The sequence below is a fragment of the Drosophila bipectinata genome, chromosome 3L, assembly GCF_030179905.1.
Source record: "Drosophila bipectinata strain 14024-0381.07 chromosome 3L, DbipHiC1v2, whole genome shotgun sequence".
NCBI classification, from domain to species: domain Eukaryota; kingdom Metazoa; phylum Arthropoda; class Insecta; order Diptera; family Drosophilidae; genus Drosophila; species Drosophila bipectinata.
The window spans coordinates 22,732,710-22,757,570 of NC_091738.1; the positions used below are offsets into that span (position 1 = coordinate 22,732,710).

Consider the following 24,861-nt stretch of genomic DNA (forward strand, 5'->3'; position numbering starts at 1 on the left):
ACCTCATCAGTCAAATTTTTAATAATTGATGCCAACAAATCGGGTTTCTTAAAATTTGAACATTCGAGCGCAGGCCTTCAATTTTGAAATCGCCTGGGACCTTTTCGCTACCTTAATGAGCTGCAAGCAGACCTTTGGAACTGCTCAGCGCCTTCAAATTAATGCGGAACAAGGCTCTGGGGAGCTCGTGTCCTTGCCAATCAGTTTTAATTGGAAGGACGCTTAATTAGTAAAACTTACTTTGCCCAATTTCCCGTTTCGGTGCTTTCAGCGCCTATTTTGTGATTTATTTTCCCAACTGCACATTTGCTTTCGTAAATGCAAAATGCAAAAAGGTCTTGGCAGAAAGAAAAATGTTTGAATTTAGGCCATCAAACTCTCACTTATCGAAGAAATCCTTTTATTTTAAGAAAGTTGAAGTTTTGTTTAGTTTGAGTGTAAAACGCTTGAAACTCATGAGTAAAATAAAAAGTACTAATGATTGAAGGTTACTAAATAATATAAATAGAGGCCAGATAAAAGGGGTACATTAAAAGTAGTGGCTCATATGCATTGTGTTCAAAAAAATTATTATGGCAAAGTACGTTCTAGGCAACTGGCAGTATTCCAGAATGTTAATGTTGTATTATTCCACATGAAAAATTTTTAAATTGAGAGTCTGAATATAAATTTTTTTAAGTTTTGAAAACTATACGAAAACCATTTCATAAAAATCATAAATCAAGACTGATTCATTAATATGTAAATCCACTATATCTAACATATCCACATATAAAATATAAAATATAAAATACATTCAATATTAAATCTTGAAAGAATCAATTCTTTAATATTAAAGATTTAGTTCGCTTTACTACGTTAATTTTGGATTGTATTTGCAACGGTTTTGAAACAGTTTTGGACATTTTATAAAGCTTTTGTGCTTTGAGCATTACAATTTCCTTGGATACCTGCCAGATTATAAAATTCCCCATTGTAAAAAGCAAATATGGACGTCGATCCCTCAACATCAATCCACTGCGCGGTCATAAAGTATTAATGGACAATTACGGAATTATTAACAAAGCGTTAGTTGGCGTCGCGATGCGACCTACTTTCACAGAATTCCCGCATTGCAGAAGCGCTGAAGGGCGAAGATGTGAAAACTGCAGGAAAAGATACAAATTGCGCATTTTCCAGGCGCCATTGCAATGTTTAAGCGCGAGCGGTGGACGTGGAGGGCAGCGGCGAAGGCCAACACCCGAGCGCAGAATGCTAGGACGTGCTAAATAGACAAAAAGAAAGTTGCAATCAGAGCAAAACTGGAAGATGCCGGCCGAGCGGGGCGGGGCAGTCGGTAAATTCGTTTATCATGCCGCCTGTCTATCATTTGGTCAATCAGTGGCAGGGCCAGCCCTCACACCGCGTCCAGCGCCCCACCAGCTCCGGGGATCTTCGCCATGTTGGATGTAGTTCCTTTAAACGGCGCGGCGAACCAGAGAAGGGGTGGACTGCAGATGATTTGGTGGCATGGCGCGTGCCCAGCAAAACGCTGTCATTTGCCAAGAGCAGATGGAAAATCGTCGGGATACGAGTCGCTCTCTGTGACTTGAACTTCTTTTGGATCTCGCCTTCCTTTTGCCTTTTGGCCATAAACTTTGCTTACGTGACAACCTTAGTTTATATTCTGGCGAGCTACAGCGTCAGGAGGCAGGATTTTTTGCTGCAACACGAAGGATGAGTTAGAAAAGCCCAGCTGCCGGAGCAGAAAGAAGTCTTAAAATTTGAGCGGGAGCCTGTGTATATAAACCTATAAATTTTGAAGGCTGTGCCAGTTGTGGGGCCTTTTACTCCTTCGAAAGTGAGGATCTACATGTGATTATTTTGAATCTTTGGTTTATATTAGTTTTTTAAACCTATTTGACCAGTTAGTTGTCTATATTTTTTTGTACATGTATACCTGATGAATCCTTCGAAAATTAAACTTCAATATATTATTTCTGGGCTATATTCGAGTCTTCCGCATCGTCGTTTTCTGATGAAGTCTTTCACTATACTTTTCTTCCCACAATCTGTCCCTGACTGTCCCAGGAACCATTTAACTTCTCCCTGCCCAGGGTGTTCAATGTCGCATTAGCATGACATGGACCACATATCCTTGCCACCCTGAGCCCCTTCTCTGACGGGACCCATCTGCCATCCTGCGGAGGAGGAAAGAACTGCTCGGAATGTAGGTGAACGGGCAGAAACGCTTATATAACCTAGATTTGTTGTGACATAAAATTATTACGAAAAATGGTTATTACCCCGTTTACGTTTGAGTGAACGCATTTGTACGTGTTGACAATTTGTTAGCTTAGATAATGTTGCAAACAGCTGCGTAGGGAGGGGCTGAGCCATCGTCTTGCTATGTGTGCCTTTAATGTTTGCCTTTGCAGTGCCTCCATCCTCTTGCCTTGCCAATTCCGGAACGTTTTATTTTCGGAAAGATTTTTGAAAGGGTTAGACTCTCCTCCCACACACCCAGACACACTCAGCGGGAGTGACACGCTCTGTGCGTGTCACCGGGCTGTCATTCTGCCAGCCCGCCCCTCATGGCAAGGCCACCTCTGGCCCACCCTCGCCGGCAGTCCGGCATGTCGGAATTTTAAAATGCCTTTGTCGCCCTGCGTTCGCATGGAAATTGTCAAAGTTTTAAAGCCGCTCGAGCCTCCTTCCCCTTCGGGCAGCTGTTTCCAGCTCCCTGCCAATCCTCCACCTCAACCCCCGATTACTGCAGCCAATCCCGATCCTCATTCGAATCCGAATCCTGCCAAATCCAACTCCTGAGCGCCAATTTTATCGTCACGCGGATTGGCACAATCAGTGGTATTTGCCTTTGACCAAAGCTGAGCTTCATTGTTTAAAATTCCTTGGGCGCAGTCTGACCTTCCATCTCCCTTTCGATATTGGCAGCATTTGACCAATATTTTCCTTGTTTCGGTGGGGAGTTTCCTTTTTTAAATAAATTTGATTATGATTTCACAGCTGGTGGGCTAGCTTTGGATTAGAGGAAGGCATTAACCGAACTGCAATATAGACAACCACGTTGTAAAGTCAAAATTTTAAAGGAATTGATTCTAAAAGACGGTCGCTTTATGATTTGAAAATTCCACTTGACTTGGTTGTATGCTATCATTAAAGTCTTAGAGATGAAAGTATAACAAGAAAGGAAAGCTAACTTCGAACGGAACTGGATATATATCGCAAACATCGTATATAGTTGGCCGATCCTTATAAGAATATCATAAAAAACAAGAAAGGAAAGCTCGGGCGCAGCTGAAGTTGATATACCCTTGCAGTTAAAACCGGATAAAACCGGATGTATATCGCAAAAATCGGATGTAGGCAGCCGATCATTATGAGGATATCATAATATAACCAATTTATTACAATACAAAATCTAAAAATAGATCCCAAGCTTCTATCTTCAAAATACCAAAATTCCGTACGTTCCGGTATATGGCAGCTATAAGATATAGTCGGCCAATCGGTATGACATTTTGGTAGGTCGGATCAACTGACTAAAAATAGAATTTGTACGAAGTTCCAACTTTACATCTTTAAAAACACGAAAGTTGGGTCATTACCGATCGTTCAGCTATTTTGCAGCTATAGGATTTAGTCGCCTGATCCTTATAAAATTTGGTGGATCGTATTATTTTGTCAAAAACAGCACTCATGCAAAATCCCAACTCTTGAACTCTAAAAACAACTACATATTTGCAACTACTACAGCGTGGCACACTATTGGACAAATTTATAATACCCTCCACAAGTGTATAAAAAGTATTTTTATAAATTAACCGAAAGCAAAGATTATACAGTACATAGATGGGACATCTCATACAAAGAAAAATTTTCTATGGCGGGTTCCAGCAGTGGAACCCGCTGGAACGAGCGGGTTCCATTGCGCGACAAGTTAAGTTTGAGAAATTTTTCGCGAGACAACGAATGAGGAATAGCCGAGTGGTAGAGTGCTTGGCTGGTGTGCAAAGTAAAATGAGTTCAAACCAGGCTCGGGACATCCATTTTTTTTTAATTTTAAATCTATTTATATTATTGTTTTATTATTTTAATGTGTTTTCCTAAATTTATAATCCAATAAAAAAAAATACAAAATTGTAAAATCACCTTAACATCGTCTCAGTTCGTAGTGGAACCCGCTGTAAAAATGTCTATAAGTGCGGGTTCTACGGCACTTTGGCAGGCCGCGTCGTGGAACCCGCTCTCAAATGTTTTCATTTTTTCCGTCGTGGAACCCGCTGTAATAATGAAAACATTTGAGAGCGGGTTCCACGACAAACGGCTGGCAGATGAGAAAGGGAGAGAGAGAATTCTATTTTTAGATCGTAACATCTTTGGAACGATGAAAGTTTGAAACGTTGTAATCGAACCAATGTAAGAGTAAAGAGATCAGAAATATCTTTTACTATCCTTACTCGTCAGCTCTGTTTTTGGTATGGATTCTAGCGCCTCCTCTAATACCAATTTTAAGTATCATAAAATCAACTTCGAGGGTAGCCTAGATGGATAGTGCGCGATCCTTTTTCATGGGGTCCTGGGTTCGACTTCATTAGCGGGCGGTTGTTTCGATTTTGATAAAGTTTTAGTTTTATGATTCTTTTTATATTTACTTTTATTTTTATATTTTTTTTTTTTTACTTTTAATTTTTACGTTATTATTATTATTTTTAATTGCATTCTAAAACAATTAAAGTAAAAATAAGTGACGGACGTGTCTGATGACAAAATGCCGGAAGGACTCCCTTGAAATTTTATTAGCCGGACATAATGAAGAATTAAACAATTTTACAATTGTAAAATTAAAGAAAAATATTACAATTAAAGAAAAAAAAATAATAATAATTATAAAAGAAAGAAAAAGTTCAAAGTCCTTACGAGGATTTGAACACAGAAAAATTACACATAGAGTAGCTACTCTTTGCATTACGCTACCATCCTGCCTCGATCTGCGGCGATCAAAAATACTATTTGTTCTACAAACTACCACATCGGCGCATCGGAAACAGAAACGAGAAATTGAAATTGAAATTTGGAAGCCAAAACATTTTTACTCCGTCGTGCGAGCAGTCACACATACACACATAGGTTCACATTTTTGTTGACGGATACATGGAAAGAGTTCTAAAAATAGAATCGTGTGCATGTGCGTTCCCCCTCACCAACAAGCTCGACGCAAAAAGTTGACCGTTTTGGGCCCTGATGTCCCATCTATGTACTTTATAATCTTTGCCGAAAGTAAGGTAAGTCCTTAACTTAGACAGAGGCTTGTGGAGCAATCTTTTGGCGGTCCAGCATTTATTATTTAGATACTTCTCGTGAGATCGATGTCGAAAATCACTTTTGATTTGATTACTACAAATTTGGTTTCCCTTATTCAAAAGTCATATTTTTTGGTGATTAACTTAATATTTGACTTTATTTCACCCAATTTTTAGCGAGCTTCTTGGCTTAGAGGAAATTTTTTCAGGGCCCAGACAGGCTGTATAAAACCTCCAATGTTCTATTAGGTTCATTTATCCCCGGACTTACTGTAAGGTTTGTGGGATGTGGGCAGGGCGAACTAGATGCTCTGCGATGGGAGCCCTGAACCGGCTGAAGAAGAGAATTGCAGTCGCAGGATTGAGAAAGGTGAATCATAGCGATGCTCCAAACGAAGACATTCAAGGAGCAGTGCCCCAGAAGCGGGGGGTTAATACTTGCCAGATGTAGTTGCATGTGGAAGAGGAGCAGTAGAAGGAGGGAGTGCCTGTCTATCCCATGTATGTGTGCGCGGTTGGAAAAGCTGCAAATGCGCTTTCAGTTGATTAAATTAAATCGCTAAAGCTGCTGCAGGCTATGAAAAATGCATCCGAGAAAACCTGCGGAGAAACGACGGCCCTTCCACATGCTCGTCGCTATCATCCCATTTGGGACGGAGTGACTGGGGCCACTGTACTCGGCGCGATGGCGACAAAAGAAGACAGGACGAATACCACAAAGTATTTACTTATTTCTCTTAGCTTCTCATTCCCGGATAAGACATTAGGGGCGGGGTAGCTCAGGCAGATCCACCTGTATCCCAATTGTCCCTCACACCCAGACACATTATTGCTACTCGCTGAACTTCCGCTCCTGCTGATGCTATGGCTTTATTTTAAGAATATTTCCTGCTCCCGAAATGAGAATCCGCAACTGCTAGGATCCGTTTGTCAGGCAAACGGAAAAAAATACGACAAAGTTCCTGGTTCTAGGATTAGACGTTTTTGCCATTGGAGGTAATTCACAGAAGATTTGTCTAGAATTTCAATTAGATTGGTGCTTTAATATAAATCTTTGTATTTGGCCACAAACTTTAGAATAAATAACAGGAAACTTTTGAAAGAGTCAACATTTTATCACAAATTAATTTAATGTACTCACATAACAACAAGAATATGACGGCTACTCATCTCTTCTATCCGTACATTAAATAAATTTGAAAGGTAATGAAATAAGTTTATACCTTGGACTCTAAGCAAAAAAATATTTGCATACTTTTGGTTCTAGGGGAAAAAATTGCTTGAGTGTCAATTCTCTAGGAAGGGAGATCAAAATTTCTATAACTCCTCTATTTATCGGCCGATTTGGCTAAATTTTGTTTTCCAGATGTAAATTAACTGTAGAAAAAGTTCAAAAAGACAACAGAAGTTTGTTAAAAATATCTTCCTGTACTGACGGTGCAGAAATATTCAATTTAAACCTAAGATCCACGCGCTCATACGGACAGACGGACATGGCTATATCGACTCGGTTGTTGATGCTGATCAAGAATATACATATATACCTTATGGTGACGGAGATGATGCCTTCTCTATGTTACATACCCACATTTACACAAAATCCAATATACGCTTGTACTCTACAAGTACAGGGTATAAAAATTTACAAATTATTACCAATAGAAACTGAAAAAATCCTCACTATACCCCTAGCTTTGTTTATTTTTTGTGATTGACCGACTATAAATAGTAAAGATCCATATATAAGAAGTTTTAAGTGCGCAGAATAACTTACGTTTTTAAAGAGAATTGAGAGATAAAGGTTCTTCAATAGGGAGATAAAAAATTAAAGATAGATGATGTCAGATTAAAAGAAGAGGCAAGCGAGACGATGCGATACAGTCCATTGTAGTTCAAACTACACTCAAAATAAAATTTACCCTTAAATTTAGAAATTCGCCATAAAACTTAATTGTTTCTAAATACAAGAAAAAATTTCTAGTTTCTAGAAAAAATTTTCTGAAAACAAGAAAAATTTCTTAAATCAAAGAAGTTTTTCTCAAATATAGAAATAGTCGCCATAAACTGAAATCGCCCTAAAATCAAGAAAACTTTTCTATAATTAAGGCAAATTATGACTTATTTTCAGGAAATATTTTCTTAATAATAGAAAGGCTCACCATAAAATTTACTAACCCTAAAAAATAGAAAACTGTTTCTACAATATAGAAATCCTTTTCTTAAAAAGATACTAACCCTAAAAAATAGAAAACTGTTTCTACAATATAGAAATTCCTTTCTAAAAAAGATACTAACCCTACAAAATAGAAAACTGTTTCTATAATATAGAAATTCCTTTCTAAAAATGCACAGTGTTACCCTTTAATTTAGGTAACCCTAGAAAATATAAATATTTTTTTTAATATATAATTTTTTTTATATTTTATCTCTGTCCGTGGTCGGCACCCAATACATTGATATGATTTTAACGCATTAGTATTAGTATAGCAGAAAGTAGGCTCTGAGCATGACGCGTCATGACGTTTCACACACTTATACTGTGTGTGTGGCAGAGCACGGGCAGATAAATGCATACTGATCTATATTATATTTTATGTATAAAGTTTTAACATGTTAAATACAAAAAATCATGTTAAGAAATAATGTAACGATATTTAAACTATCTCTAAGATGTTGACATTACAAGTTTATTAAAAAGTTTATTTAAAAAGTGCTAATTGATTCCTTGCTGAAAAAGATAAACTGAGAAGCCTTTTCTTTTTTTTCGCTGGTAAGTTACTAAAAACGTTACTAATTTCATAAGAAATTTAATTTAATTACTAATTAAATTAATCTAGAGCTAATTGTGGAAAGACATGATAGATCTTAACATCGGAAAAAAGCCAGAAGGTCTGCTGCATATGGCAAAATTTATCATTTGAAGGCTAAGGAGAAAAAGTTATCAACTGGTAAATTACGCCCCACTTCAAAGGTTAAAAATAATTTCCCAAATACATTTTCAGGTAATATGGCTGATGTTCAATAGTGAAGAGGTGAAGCTTAGCCTTGCAAACGCAAAATTTGATCTTACTTTTGAGTGGCGCAAAAGTTTCTTTTTCTAGGACGATACAAGTGTAGCTACACTTAGCTTAGGAGGAATTGCCCATTCTTAAGCAGAATTGTGAAGACAAATTGGTAATATTTTTTATACATTAATTTTGTTTTATTTAATGCATTTATTGAATTAATTCTTAGATTGTGGCAATTTTTTCTCTCATTTCGTTAAAAGGAAGTCCAGAGTTTTATCTTACTAAAACATTCCCTCAACAAAGCGAAGGTAATAATTACACTACCTTAAAAGATGTTTTAAAACATTCACGATTAAATAGTATATTAATATATTTATATCGCAATATTAATTGACGTTATTTTCCACAGATAAAAAGGACGCAAATGATTCACGCTATTCTAGTCCCCACCAAAAGGGGAAAACATGGTGATACTGGAAATTTATTAGTCAAGTATACAATTCAAGATTCGAGGGTCAAATTTATTATATACCATAAATAAAGTGTTATGTGAAAGTAAGAACTGAAGAGAGCTATCAAAGAAAACAAATGTAAATGTAAAAATAATGTAAAAATATGTAAATGTATGATGTAATATGTAATGTAAAATGTAGAAATAAAATTTCTAGAATTTAGAAAAGGTCACCTTTAATTTAAGAAATATTTGTATATATTGTAGAAAGGTATCTTAATTTTAGGGCGCCTTGCCCTGGGGCTTAGAAAAAATCGCCATGAAATCAAGACATTTTTTCCTTAGTTTTAGAAAAGTTTTTTCTAAAACCTAGAAAAACAAACCCTTAATTTAAGAAATTTTTTTCTATTTTTTAGAAATTTTTTTCTTATTTTTAGGGAAATTGGCCTTAGATTTTAGAAAGGAAACGCCATTAATTTTAGAAAAATTTACCCTAAATTTAAGAATTTTTTTCTATTTTTTAGAAATTTTTTTCTTATTTTTAGGGCAATTTTCCTTATATTTTAGAAAGGAAATGCCATTAATTTTAGAAAAATTTACCCTAAATTTTATGGTGCGGTGCCGTTGAAGACAAAAATAGGGCGAATTTCTAAATCTTAGGGTTAATTTTTTTTTGAGTGTATACATATATCTACAACTACGATGGCTAATACATAAAGGACTGGGAGAGTTAGAAAGATGGAAACTCTGCTAAGATGAACTAAGAGCAACTAAAAAGAAATTCTTTTGTACAGATTTAATGCGGTCTTAATGGTATAAGATCATGTTTATGGAGTTCCCACTATGGGTTTATATTAGGCATTGCTCTCTCTCTCCCTCTATGAAGCATTGCTCACCTCACCCCTGATACGAAATAGTTGGATTAATGATCCTCTTTACACCACATTTCCGGTATAATTGCGTATCCAGCACAGATTCAGAGGCTAGTTAAGATATGGTATGCCTTCTAAGATGCCTCTGCGACATATGACCCTTGCATTATTTGCAAAAAATTGTCCCAACCCTTAAGTGAATAAGCTAAGTTCTAAAAGCCTTATCAAAAATAAAACATCTCAACGTGAAACGGTGTCGATACTAAAAGGTAACGCCGTAGTACGATAAAATAGAATCTATAGGCTACTTTGCCACCGTCACCTACAAAAGTTTCCTGAATGGCCCACTGTGCGGCACTCTCCCTTCTCATAATGAATAATCATAAAAATTGCATAAATTATGTGCCAGCACCGTCTTACTTAACGCCTGCCTGCGGCGGCACCAGAGGACAAAAATGGCGCAGGACAGGACTACGGCTAGGAGGAGCAGGAAAGAGTGGAGGGAAGTGTGGCCAGGAGACAGGCGGCACAAATGAAATGCAGAAATGTAAATCTAAAATAATTTACGCGTCTTTGTTGACTGCAGTTGCCGTGGCCATAAAAACCTGCCACCCTGCTCGATGTCTCGCCCAGCAAAGCAAAGCCGGCACTCACCTTCCCCTTCCGGCAGAGTCCTGTTGGTCCTGCTGCTCTTTGTTGTTTCCATTTTGTAGCCATGAAACTGTTGCTACACAAAATGGCGCCACCGTTGGTAGCTTGGCTCTTCGCTGGTGGCTGTTGGCTGTTGGCTCTAACTCTGCTGGACGGCCTGGGTGGTGAGGGGACGGCTAGGCGCTCTGGCCTGCATTTGCATTTATGGCATGGAATAATCCATTATCAGGCATTTTGCAGGTTGCCTTGGCAAGTAATGCAGCAGCGTGCTAAACCGGCAAGGAAGGCGAAACGGCAAGGATTGGATCAGGTCCAGGCTTGAGGTGGAGTCGTTGAGCCTTTAAAAGTGGCTCGAGGCTGCAGATTAATTCGCCCTCAGCTCGATTCTGAGCGGGGATTAAGATGTTTAAAGTGTGCAGGAAGAAAGGATAGAATGGAACGTCGAATAAATAATCGAATAAGGCAAGCCAACTTTCATAACTTGGAAGCCATATATACTAAGATGGATGTGTAGCCATCCTTATATACTGGAAAGGAACTCCTGCTCCTTGGCTTTGACTTGGAGTATCACTATCCCTTGCATCTCCAGCATTACTAATCAGCCTTACATATTTGTGCAAAACATATTGTTAGTCCGAAACCAAAATTAGATTAAAATGGCTAAAGCTGACTTTACTTAATAAGAAAAAAATTTCAACAGAAATAAAGTTGAACTTTTGAACTGAGTCCATTAATCAAATAATCGCTTAATTAATAACTTTAATTTACATCAGAAAGCGACAAGTAAGAAAAAACTTCCAACTCGCGCTAAAAAAGGGAGTGCAGCGTGGAGCACCGGTGGGACATGCGGTCTAACGAATGGTGCGTCAATTAAAACTTTAATTAATTTGCAATTCAAACAATTCCGACACAGAAAGCGAAAACGAGGTTGCTTGGGTAAAAAGAGGCGAATACACAGCAGAATGCAGTCAGGCAAACCAAACAAATATTAGCTTACTTATTATTGGTTTACTTGTGACAACATTTCATTTCTAATAGTCAATACTAGAAAATACTTGGGCAAGACGATTCAACGACTTATCTCAAATATGTCTTGGGAATGGAGGTGGCAGTATTGCTTACTTTGGCGTATTTTTTAAATCACTTATAATCTTTTACTTTCAAATAAAGTTCCAATGCAAAATCTTTTATAAAAGTTGAAAAATACCTTTCTACGTATATTGGATACCCAAGCGAACACCGGGGGAGTGAAGCAAATCCTATGAGACGTCCTCGTAATTATTTTAATTGTTTAATGTCATGCGGTCACGCGTACAGTGGGGAGGTGTGGTGAGTGCAAGGACAATGGCAGGGCGAAAAATCTGTCATTGGACAGTGAGGGGCACTTCGCCGTGAGTTTGGTTGATTGCGTTAAATGATTAATGAATCAGGGGGTGGTCCACAATATTGCACCTAAAAGCCCCAACTCAAAGGTACGAAGACTAGTCCTAGACAGAAGCATTGCGACTTCCCCATGTGCTGAAGGAGATGCCCGCTGAATTATTTTCCAGCCTAAAAATTTCTGACCACAAACATATTGAGTTGTCATTAATTAGGCAGAATTCAGACAGAGGCAATAACTGTGAATATGGTTTTGGAACCTATGTGTTCCTTTTTTTACAAAATTTTCTTACAGCGAACAAAATTTATTTTTGCATAGAGCTTCATGCTTTTAGAATCAAATTAATTACCCAGGGTTCGGTGGATAAAAACTACAGCATTTTTAAATCCAAGGGAACCTTCCCACAAATATACGAATCCTAAATGGATGGGTGGGCCAGGAAGGTACATGCGTCGGCATGTCCTTGACTAGCTTTTGGTGGCCTCGGCGTCCTTCTTCCACTCCGCTGTCAATCATGCAAAAACTGCAACCGCCACATAACCGTGGGTTTATAATAGTTAGCCAGCGGGACGCAGTGGGGGACTGACGGGCGTAGGGGCATAGGGGAGTGGCTGTTGCCTAGTTTCGGCAAAAGCTTTTCAAACTTTTTAATTATGCAGCAAACAGAAAACTTTGCGGTAATTTCGTTGCAACAGTTGGCCAGGACTACAGGACGCCAGCCTTCGACGTCAGGGAGCGTCAACGTCAGCAGCAGCATCAGCGGCAGGCGCAGGGACTAATTGACTTAGACCAGGGCGGGGTGGGCGGAGGGCTGTGGTTGCGGGCCTGGGATAGGAAGTAGGGGTGGTACCTTCGTGCCTTTCGGTAGTAATAATTCGCCGACAATTTTAAAGTGCATCAATCACAATTACTGACCGGCCTGTCTTCATACAAGTCTCCAAGCTAAACTTGGGGCATTAGAAGGAAAGTGGAATTGTGGGCAATCGTGTCAAGCTTTGAAGTGTTTTGTAACTGCCAATTGAAAATGCCAACTTGTGCAGATGAATTTCGAATCAATACCGTTTGCTACGTTATCCGCTTTATGGGATTGCAGATGATTATCTAACATCCCAACAGTTCTTCTTTCGGGACAGACACTTTCATAGTGCTTTAAGACCCGTAAAGGAATTTAGTCTTTTCCGGCCATAGCTCTTTTCCTAGTCAGAAGAAAAGGTCTCGAAAGCAACACACTCACTCAAAGAAATACTAGGATGGCATCACACACATGCAGCATGAATCTAAGCCGATTTAATAAAAGGCATAAAGAATATCTATTTTGCCAAATGAAAAATATTAAATCGGCACAAAGTCCACATCAGCAGGAAAAAGGACAAGGAAAGGGACTCACACACAAACCCGCAAGCACACCATCAAGTTGATTGGAAAAGTTTCCGACTCTGGCCGGCAGAGGATAAAGAAGCCATAAATGACGTGGCCCAAAATGAGCGTAACCAGATTCCTCAGGAAACAGGAGGATATATCGGGGGGCTCCCATAAAATGACGAGGAAAGCCAAATCAAAGGCTAACTGGCCGCCCAAGCATGATTAAAAACCTGAACTCCAGGACCCTTTCGGAAGATAAAGGGTCTCCAGGGAAGCCCCTTTCGAGATGAGTGAATGAGCATTTGAACGTTCCAGATTATCTACTTGCATGGAAGTGATGACCAAATATTATTTAAGATTAAACTGGTTCCTCACCTACCAATTAATTTTTTTTAATTATCCTTATACATAATTCAGGATTTTGCTAAATAAAAATATTTTATTTGTGTATTGTAGATTTTATTATACCGATGGTTCCCCAAAAATATCGCAGTGATTTACAAAAAAAATCCAGATAATCAAATGAAGAAATTATATCTTAAACTTAAATGTTTTAAAATCCAAGGTTCATTCTCAAGTTTATGTAGATTTGGTTGTTTGAAAGTAAGGAACGATTTTGCATATGCGACTTACGAATTTTGAGGTACAAGAATTTAACTTTAGTTCTTGATTCGTCCCACGGATATACCATTTTGGCACATACCTTTCCACAAATTTGGCAACAAAATTGCAGCACCATGAAACATGTAAAAAGCATTTAAACTTTTCCTGCAAATGTAAGAGAACACCTGTGTGGAGAAACTCACGCTTCCGTTGTCGGTTTTTTTTATTTCGGCAGGAGAGGGAATTAAAAAGAATGAAACGAGCTTCCGACTGATCCCTCACTTTATACACGTATTCGTGAAGACTTTCCCAGCCCAGTTTACAATTCAAAAAAGATCTAACCAAGCCATTAAAAAAACCAATCCATATAAATATTCTGAAGAGATTATAAAATAATCTCTGCCAAAAGTAGTTAAAATTTTAATATGAACCAGTCCCGAAGCGACAAAATACGTTTTTCTGTAAATAAGGTCCTTTGTACTATTACATTTTTTTTAATGTGGGATATACTTAGTTTAAATACTATTATTATTACTAACTTAACCTGAAAAAAAATATATAATAACATGAAGTATCCAGCCAAGAGTTTGTTCTCCTATGGAGCTTATTTACTAGTATTCGGCAATGCCCAAGGCAACTATCCTCTTGAAAGCATATTGTGGTTTCCGTATAGTCTAGAAACCATACTAAAAAGGTGCTTAGTAGACAAAAAAATAACGTGGACATCAGAAGATCCCTTGGCTTAAAGGACTTATAAATGGGCAAAAGTGCCATTTTGGACTAAAAATATAATATTTTACCCAGTAATTGGGTGTTTTCTTCTTTCGCAGATTCTTGTAGAGAGGAAATATTTTAAAATTAGCCAGTACTTTTAAACGATTTTAGATGAGTTAATGCGGTAAAATGTATTCTTAAAGAATATAATGAAGGAGCTTTTTGAGATGGAATGGGGTAGTATTTTTTTAAATGTCTTGTAGAATGTTGCAAAACCAACTTAGAAAATATCCAAGCCATCAAATCGGTCCTTAACCGATTGAAAGTATGTTTACAGGTCCAGATCCAGACGGAGTGGAATCCCTTTTGCCATTGGGAACAAAGGAAGGAATCCCAAATTAATTAATGAAATTTGTTTTTTAAGTAAAACCAACATGGTCAGCAAACAAGAATCGGCAAACACACCCAAGCCCGGCAGGCCTGCAGGTTAAAAAAATATTCGGATTCATAAGGAATCTGGAGAAAGAAGTTGCGTGTGCCATGTGCACGTGTGTGGTCAGTCTAACCACTTCCTTTCTTGGCGAACATCACGAACTGGTCGAAGGCAACCCAAACAGCAAATACTCCAGCAAACGAAATTAAATATTTGTAAATGGAATGAAACATTTTGTTGAGTTGTTGAATAGCAGAAGGGGCCAAAGAGAAGCTGAAAAGAATTGAACACTTTGGACAATAAATTAAGTTCTTGCTGCGAAAACATTTCCAACAGAATATAGTATTCGGATAAATAAATGGAAAAAGTTATTGTTATTGTAAACTTGGCAGGATGTTTGTAAAAGACTAAGCTTGTAAATTCTAATATTGTCTTTCTTTATCAGAAAGGCGCCCAGAACCCCAGCAGTTAGCCCAAAATGCCCCTTCATTAGTCGCTAATTGTCCAATTGTAACCCAGTCGTGGGGCAGGGGCTCCTTATTTGCACATCGGGGAGCTTCGCCCCGAGCCCAAAGCCAACACCTTTTTGATGTCAGTTTCTGGGCAAAACGCGGCTATTCGCCGCTGAATCCAACTAATTAGAAGGAAATTTAATTAATATTTGATGTATTATTTGACCTTTTGTCTGATTACCATGACGCCTAAAATAAAACCCCAATCACCAAAAGACAAGTCCTCAGACTCCAGGGCTCTCGACATTTGCCTGACAACAGACAGACAGATAACTTTTTAGGATTTTTCCAAAAGGAGGCTCCATTTAGCTGAGAGGAGCCCCTTTAATAAACTTGTCGCCATGCCGGTACCACCACAAAAGAAACAGGCTTCCTGTCGGGTTTGGCATGGAACTTACACAAAATATATACACGAATAATGTGATGGTAAGGTGAGACGAGGCACAAAAGTTTATTTTTATGTTTATTGGCAAAACTTTTTCATTTTTTACAACTTTTAACAAAGTTTTTTCCGTAACTCTCAGACCCATAGTCCTCACACTCGCTTCTTACAGTTGTTGTCTAGGCCCGCTGGTCATTTTAAAGTTTAAATTATACCACGGGTAGAGGGTTCGGGCTGAGTGCCTAGAATCCAACAATTGTCAGCACATTAGGGCCACCAACAGGACACTGCCCACTGTCAGGGGCAGGGGAAGAGAGGAGGACGACGATACCTTACCGGGAATTAAACTTTTATCGCATCAATTCCTGTTGCCTTGGAAAAGTTTTATTGTTGGATATTAATTCATTTATTTAAATTGGTCCAAGAGTCCGAGATAATGCAAATAAACGCGGTAATATTCACTCGAATGGGACCCACTTACCTGTAATGAAAAGAATGTAGGAAAACCAATGAAATTATTTGGAAAACTTTTTCCATATATAACTTATCATCAATGGAACAAGAACCCCTACTTCAAAACGTGCCGAATAACAATTTCAGTGACAGTTTTACTGAAACGTTGAGATTATTTGTCAACATCTCTAATTTTTTAACTAGTCCGTCGAACTAGAACTATTCCGATATATTTTTGATTTTATAGGATGCATTTCTTTGCATTCATCAACCTTATTTTATACAACGGCCTGGCTTATCGGACATCAAGCGCGATATTGGGGGTAAACAGTGAGAACATTTATGTGAGGAGAGTTTTTAACTCCACTCAGTTTTATTAGAGATAGTTATGTGTATTAAATGTTACAGGTTCTGATATCTTATATTTTAAAATTAGGATAATTTCTCCTGCTGCTTTCCGTCGTTTTTTCTTTGCTGTTGCTGCTTCCTCGGTGCTGCCCTCTCGACGCTTTTACTTCTAAGTTGCCATACTGCTGATCTTCATACTGCTGCCATACTGCTGATTTTTAACACTGATGCCATACTGCTGATTTTATACTGCTGCTGTTACATCTTCCACTCTCTTACATTTATTACCGTCACCTAATCCAGTCCATCTATCCAGCTCCCAATAACGAGTTCAGTCTTTGGCTCCTCATTTGCAATAATTTTGTCTTTGAGCGTTTGGTACTTTCCTTCGGATACCTCTTGTGGGTCCTGTGGGCCAGCGATTTGAAGACGGTCCATAACGACACTCTGGCCTTCTTCAGTGTGTTCAGGAACGCAGTGCACTTGGTGGCGACCGGCACCATCTTAAATTGCATCTGAGCTGCCTGTGGGAGGAGTGCCTGCCGCAGAGGCAGTTGACGGCCAAGGTTCTTAAGAAATCTAAAAAGGCGGAGGTCATCAGAGTTATTTGCGATGAAGCCGTTCTTTGAACAGGAAGAAAAGTCTCGGATGGGAACGGCCCGTTTTAACTGGGTCGCCATTAGTCAAGGACTTAACCTTCCCGCAGCTTCAAATACTGGCTCGTTGGCTCAACTAATAAATATGCCAGAAAACCCCAGACACACACACTAAGCACGTAAACATGCGTCCATTGCTCCCACCCACACCTCCACAAACCCGCTCCCCAGGACATGTACAAATGAATCGCAGCTGAGGGCCACCCAAGCAACGGGGAAATAAAACCATTAAATATTTGCGGTTAAACGCACCAAAACAAACCGCAAAAGTAAATCATATCCAGAGCAGACATCGGACATGGCCAAGAATCCAAGGAAAGGAATTTTCTCGCTTTCTCTTGCTTCTCGCCTTTCACTCGCCGCGTACGGCCAAAAATATTAGATTAGAAATTAGGATAGCCATAGGCATGGACTTGGACTTTGGCTTGGAGTGGAAATGGGCCTGGGACTGGGACTAAGACTGGGAGTGGGAGTAGCATCGGACTAGAATGCCATTCACAAGGAAAAGGGATGGTTGAACAGGAAGCCAGCTACCAACGGACTGCCAAAATTCCAAATGGTCCATGGCCGAAGAGCATAAATCATTGGAGCTGACATTTTACCATTTCCTTGGATATCTACACATACACAAAGGTTCGGCCTCGGAGAGTAAAGTTTTTCAGTGGGCTAACGAAATTTGCGTAAAATATTTGTCGATTTCTTCATGGACTTGCGAGGCAAGCCTCTTGACGAGAGAGGTCCGTGTGATCTATTAGTTTCCTACAACTAGTTCCCACCGGAAGAAATATACGACACAGTCTAGTCCAGTGCAAAAACTGAGCTTCATAAATCATTTAGCAATGAATACAAAAAAGGCAGCATTGCCTGCCAAAGCTAAAGTGGGTCATCAGATCTCATTCGGTAAGCAGTTGAATTTAAAGTACCCGAAATACTGCGATTGGGTTATTATGTTTATATGTAGATTTCAATTAATCTGCAACAATTTTACTGAACTAAATTAATTTAACTATTGAGATGCTCTTCAAAGAAAACTCAATGATCTAATCGAACAATCTACAATTGGTACTCCTTACTTTCCTCCTTAGCAAAAAACAACTAATTCAACAATATCTGAGTAAGTCAGAAAAAAGATTCCAATTAGACTTTATGTAGGACAAAAATGTAAACTGGGATAAACAAAAATCACTTTGATTTATTTTACACAGCAAAATAACCTAAAAACTTCTAACTGCAACAAGAGGCAGGAGTGGGGTCACGCCCCGATCGCTTGGTGATGGAGAGGCGAGTGAACTCTTCGGCGGTGGTGGGGTGGATCCCAACGGTATTCAGTAGAGTCTTCACAGTCAGGCCGGACTTGAGGGCCGCGGCAAAACCCTGAATGACTTCGCCGGCTACAGGACCCATGTAGTGTAGTCCCAGGATCTTTTGGTCTCCGGCGATTTCGGCAACGGCCTTCAGGTAGCAGAAGCGAACACTCTTCTGAGGTATGAAAAACTCAGTGGGTTTGTAGTAGCCGTGAAAAACCTCAATGTTGTCGGCGCCGTGCTTGTTGATGGCCATCTCCTCCGACATGCCGACGCAAGCGTACTCCACTGGAGTAAAGACTGTGGTGGCCACGTCCGCGTAGTCCATGAGCTGCGTGGATCCAGCAAAGAGCCGTCGTGCCAGGAGTCGTCCGGCCAAGATGGCCACTGGAGTAAGCTCCGGCCGCCCGTGAACGATATCGCCCACAGCAAAGATGTGCGGCACATTCGTGGCCTCAGATCGGTCTACCACAATTTTGTCGTTCTGGGTCTCAACGCCAGCCGCCTCGAGGTTGAGATCTTCTATTAAGCCTCGACGTCCGATAGCCCATAGAACAGTATCAAATACGTCGCTGCCGTCTGTTTGGGTGGTGGTGTTCCGGAACCGCACCAGCAGCCGCCCGTCCGACTGCCGCTCCACGGAACTTGGGATAGTAGTCTCTAAAAACGGGATGCCACGCTCCGACATCATGGCGGCTAGTAGCTCGGACATTTGACGGTCAAAGCCGCGGAGTACGATCGAGCGCACCATTACCGTGGGGTCGTAGCCCAGCCCTTTCAGAAAACAAGCGCATTCTAGCCCCACATAGCCAGCACCCACAACCAAGGTACGGCCCGGCTCGCGGTCATAGCTGAAGATGTCGTCGCTGGTTATACCGAACTCGGTAGCCCCGGGGATGGACGGATAACGGGGACGCCCACCCACTGCCACCACCACGTTCTTGGCGGTTACTCTGCTCTTAGCCGTGCCGGACCTGGGGAAATACTCGATGGTGTGCGCGTCGATGAACGTTCCCATGGAGTTGACGTACTCCACCTTTTTGTCGCGCAGATCCACTCTGGTCACCCAGTTTACAGACTTGATATGGTTTTGCACAGAGCGCACCAACTTACGCCAGTCCGGCCTGATATCTTTGTCGTTCACGTTCCAGCCGTAGGCCACTGCTTCGTGCACCGCCTCGCCCAGCAGTGAGGCCTGGTGCATCAGCTTTTTGGGGATGCAGCCCACGTTCACGCATGTGCCTCCCAGACCCCACTTGGTCCCTACGGGCGTGGGCTTCACATAGTCGAAGCAGAGCACACGGGCACCGCAGTCGACGGCTTCCTTGGCGCAGGCCAATCCCGCCGAGCCACCGCCGAGCACCACCAGATCGTAATCGAAGGGCGACTTGGAGCTCGCCAGTCGGCATTGGTGGAACATCGAGAAGATCGCATATCTTCGGCTGGGTCCGGATTTTCGCAGCAGCATTTCGCGTCCTCACTAAGAGATCAGTTCACAGGGTTTGGTCGAAATTAGTGACAGTCAGACTTACAGTCCAGCTGTCAGGTTGTCAGAATGAGAGAAAGTTTAAAAATGAAATGTGAGCCTCATATATTAAAACAAAACTTACGAGCGTTTATGCGTCGCCGAATTTACGAGTTAACTTTAAACCTAAAATATTATAAACCTAAAACAAAAAAAAAGAACCTTGCAGTTAAGATCGGATATATTGAATATCACAAATATAGAATATATTTTGTTCAGCTTTTATATCTTTAAAAACACGAAAGTTGGGTCATTTCCGATCTTTCAGTTGTATTGCAGCCGAAAGAAGGGGTCCGTCCGGGTAGACGGACAGGCAGACGGTTGGATGGACATGCTAATATTAACACGGGAGGTGATTCTGATCAAGAATATATATACTTTAAAGGGTCGGAGATGTCTCCTTCACTGCGTTGCACACTTTTTTATAATGATTGCTAAAGACGAGATACTCGCCTATATGGTACCCAATAAACGATTTTTCTCAAGAAAACGACTCTATAAACGATAGAAACAAACTTGTTGTGCACAGGTATTAGGAGTCTAAGTGCAATATCTTAGGTCTTAACAGTCTTCGATATCCACGTGTTGATAGAGACGGATAAGGCGTGATCGACTCCGCTGTTTATAGTAGCAACTTAATACTGATCAAAAATTCTCTTAGGTCGCTGATGATAGGTCGGACTAATACAATATTCCCTTGTACTCTACGATTGCTTGAAATAAAAAAATTTATTAATGTTAGCTTCCTGTTTTTATAAATCTTACTCCAACATTCACTTGTCTTTCCCTGACTATTCTTGCACTTCTCGTCCCTTTGTAATTTTATTTTCATTGGTGCCTTTTTGGGAGCACCACTGCCATGAAACTGTTCCACTAAAAGTTATACATTTTTTTTTTTTGAGGGCCAGTGTAGGTGAGTCAGAATCGAGATAAAGGCGATGCCTTGGGAAGAGCTCCCGCTTCAAAAGTCTTGCCCATAACTTTTCGATTAGCTTTGCCAACTCATTTAACAAATGGTCTGGTTGACAGAAAGAAAATATAACAAATTTACCGGAGAAATCGCAGCTGATGGTGGAATGTTTTTATTGCAACACCTTGGAATCATAAATTATGACCTTACCACCTTGGCACCCAGTTGCAGTTGCACCAGTGGCCGGGCTGGCAAAAGTTTTGGCCATCCGAAAGTTCTTCTGTAAGTTAAAGCACCCGCGGGTAATTCGATATAGCATAAAATTTTGCACTTAAACTATTTCATCCTCTAGCTGCATCGCGGCTCCACTCTCCGCTGGCCTGGCATTCGCAACTGCAACGTTGTTATTATTGTTCTACGGTTTTTCGGATGACCTACTTGGGGGAAAGGCGGAGAAAGTCTTGATCTGCAGGAGAGCGCCGTGGCATAAAGTTTTTTCCAATGGCACGTCTCACTGTCTGGACCAGGTCGTTGCTCACTGTGGGCGTTGGGTGACATGCTGATTTTGTGCTTTCGAGTGGAATCGCCAAACGAATGGTCTTGCTGCAGCTAGGGAGTCGGAGAAAGTCAATTTGGATGGACCGGCCCTAGCCAGGACAGCACATCACTTCGGCCACAAAGGTCCACACAAATTGTTTGCGAAATTGCGCAATCAGCGCAGGCACAAAAACAAAAGCTGCTCGACTCGACTGCCGCTTGCCCTTGGCCACTCCCCACTCGATTTTCGCCGCTCCCCGTTGTCCCTGCGGACCAAAGTAAATTAAAAATCTCATTTAAATTAATCCCCATTGAGGGCTCTTGCGACTCCACGTCCTCTCCTCGCGTCCTTTCGCAGCCGCACACATCCCTCTGCCCTCCCCTGCCACTGCGCCGCTGTCGCTCTCATCAACGCATTACAAACAATTCCACTTTAGGCACGCAGCCACACCAACTTGTGGTTGCCTGGCGGGCGGGTCGGAGAGGTGGAAGGAGGCAGCCAGCTCACACACACCTGCGCAATCAGACCCACCTTCGATAACAAGAGAGAAGCTTTTGTCTTGTTTAGCAATTTAGAATTTTTAAATCCTATTAAATTTAACAATCACTGCTTGATTTGTTTGCCAGAAGGACTGCAGGAAAGGACTCGGGCGCAGAATCGATCCTGGGCACGTTCCACATACAGCCCAAGTCAAAGGGCTTTCAATGATTCAATAGTTTAATTTCAAATTTCCATGCAAATAAACAAATATCCATTAGAGACGCATTCGAAGATGGGCAGGGCAGGAGGGTCAGAACGAGCATGGCGGGAAGGACGAGCAGGATGAACAGGAATGGCTTTCTGTTTAGTTTAGTTATTAAATGTATCCATTTCCATTTACCAAATTACGTCGCAATTGTTGAGCATCTGTCTTCCGTCTGTCAGTCCTGTTTGTCGATTCCCATTGTTGAGCCCCTTTAAGTGGTCTACCCAGATCTTACTTTACCGAGTATCTGCATTTGCCACTGCATCTGCATTTGTATCTGTTTCTGTATCTGTATCTTCGGCCCCAGTTGCAGGAATCTGTACATGTGGTACTGTTTGCGTGGGCCTGAATGCGTAATTACGGAAAAGTTGATAATGTGTTGATTATTTGAGGTATTTCTGTAATTTTCAAGTTCTTCCTGCGCTTTTGTTCCTCAAGTTTAATTGCAATTATTTAATTACATTTACAACTCTAATTTGGGTATGTGCCCATTGTGCTTTGCGGTAAGCTGTCGTAAATCATCTCACGTCAAAAGAATATCAATCGGAAATCAAAAGGCTCGAAGAAATACTTTCATCATCAATGGACACAACTATTAAAATTGAGTAGTTGTGTCGTCACATTGGTCATTGAAAAATAATCTATGAAATATTTTTAGATAGCGTAAGCTATATATAAATAATAGACGTACTAATAGACAAATACTCTTGCAGTTAAATGACTGTTTCTATCGGTGTGGGCAGCATTCCACGTGGGTCAAGAGCCGCATTCCTCCTAAGGCACTCCTAACTACTTACGTATGCGCTCGAGTAGTCTACTAATTTTAGCCGATGAGTTTAAAATTTTTGTGAATAAATAATACACCTATCGAGTATTATTATCAACAAATTGGAACTAACGGAAAAATTGAGGCAATCAGGCTAACAATTTGTCAAGATTCACACTTTACTTCTAAATACGCGTTGATAAAAGCCAAAAAGAAACACATACTCGTGCCGTGTAAGAATATTTTGTATTGTATACCTACATATATTACAGTTTTTCGTAACCAAAATCGATAAGACGTCCAGATTTTTTTTTTTGATTTGATGTAGTAGAGCTTTAATAGTAGAGGTATAATATGAACATCGTAACTTCTTTATAGGCAATAAAGGCACTCGCGATCGGTCGGTTATATGGAATCTAAAAATATAGTCGACCAATCTCTGCCCGATGTGCCAAGTCTGATGTCGATAGCTTTGAAACTGAAAGACTAGTTCATGTAAAAAAAGGCCGAGGGCTATGTTTATATCGTTTAAGTTTTTTTGAATATTTGAATAAATTCAAATACATTACCATTTGGGAAAAATCAATCTATTTATAATTGATAGATTTTACGTTTATTCGGATCGCAAAATTGTACCAAACTTTCAAGATTTCAAGATGAAGACTGCATCTTGTTGTCATCTCTAGCACAATCCCGAATTTATTTTGGTTTCTTTTTTGATCCAACGGCAAGACTCACCGGCCTCCGACAGACAAGGCAAACAGACATTGGACAACGGACAGAGAACATTGGACAAAGGACAAGAGACAGATGGGAAAGTATTTTCATTGTCTTGTTTGCCAACGTTGACAGTCGGGAGTCGCATATTTGACATTGGAGTGGTGTGCGCTCCGATAGCGTGCCAGCCAAAATATCAGAAATGGCTGGCAACTCTGGCCAACCGGCCGGCGAGCCTGCCAGGACACACGCACACACGCTGACTGCGACACATAATTGCGAATGTTTACTTTGCGCTTTTGTGTATGCGTAGAGTTGCCTTGGTTTTTCCGTAGTTTTTCCTTTTTTTGCGGCAAGCAGCGTATGTGCAACGTGTGGCAAATACAATGGAAACACTTGAGCTCCTAGGGCAGACCTATCATTTATGCACAATCGTTGCCAACTTTGCTTACAACAAATGAAAGAGTCGCGACTTTCGGCTGTCTTTCCACTTGTCTGCTCAGTTTGCTTAGTTCTTGGTTGGCAGTCTGAAAAAGATTTTCCCACAACCCCTCATGCAATGCACTATGGGTAACATGTTTTAAAATTTTAAAGCTAAACACTTTTTCTTTTTTGTGAAGAAAATTCATGTAAAGTAATGTAATATTAATATTTTTCTTACTGATAGCCTATTGAACAAATTTTTGTGGAAAATAATTGAAACTAACAGTAAAACCTGATTTTATATAATAGTGTCATAAACTATAGCAAACAAAATTTAGAGGAACAATATGTGGTTTTTTGGATCTTTGAAAGATAAACCCGAAAATTTCAGGTCTAGAATTAAGTGTGGATTAGTTAAAATTAATAGGTCCAAAGTATTTTACTTTTAGCCCACAGTGCATTGCAGTGCAATGAGTTCAACAATGTATTCACAAAGCATTCCAACAGAAAGAGATAAAAGAATTTCGCCTTTTAAGCATTTTTAAATTGAATTAAAAACTCCACCAAGCAATTTAAAGTTGCTAAAAATGGGAAGTTTAAGGATAGAAAGAAATACTTTTATGGTGAAAGTCAGTCATATGCTTTGGGGTAAAATTATAAATAAGAGTTTAACCACCATATAAGTACTAATTGTGGAATGTTTCTTTTGCAATAAATGCTATTACTGAAAATTTTTGCAAACGGTGGGCTTATATAGTCATTTGTATATTCTTAAGTGTTACCTACATAAATTAGTTAAGTTAA

General features: G+C 40.0%; 2 protein-coding genes and 1 long non-coding RNA gene across 3 annotated transcripts in view; 1 reads left to right on the forward strand and 2 right to left on the reverse strand.

The window, feature by feature from the left end:
- The window catches only part of LOC108122884 (uncharacterized), an 84,232-nt gene that overhangs the window by 13,455 nt on the left and 45,916 nt on the right, over window positions 1-24,861 (reverse strand). The gene's annotated exons all lie outside the window — the stretch shown is intronic.
- Window positions 7,207-8,965, forward strand: LOC122322319 (uncharacterized). The gene is made up of 5 exons (XR_006246523.2): window positions 7,207-8,073; window positions 8,141-8,251; window positions 8,306-8,477; window positions 8,538-8,619; window positions 8,721-8,965. It is a non-coding gene; the product is annotated as an uncharacterized lncRNA (long non-coding RNA).
- Window positions 18,237-20,009, reverse strand: Trxr2 (Thioredoxin reductase 2). The gene has a single exon (XM_017237717.3). The coding sequence runs from the start codon at window positions 19,899-19,901 to the stop codon at window positions 18,354-18,356; it is 1,548 nt and encodes a 515-aa protein (XP_017093206.2). The 5' UTR covers window positions 19,902-20,009; the 3' UTR covers window positions 18,237-18,353.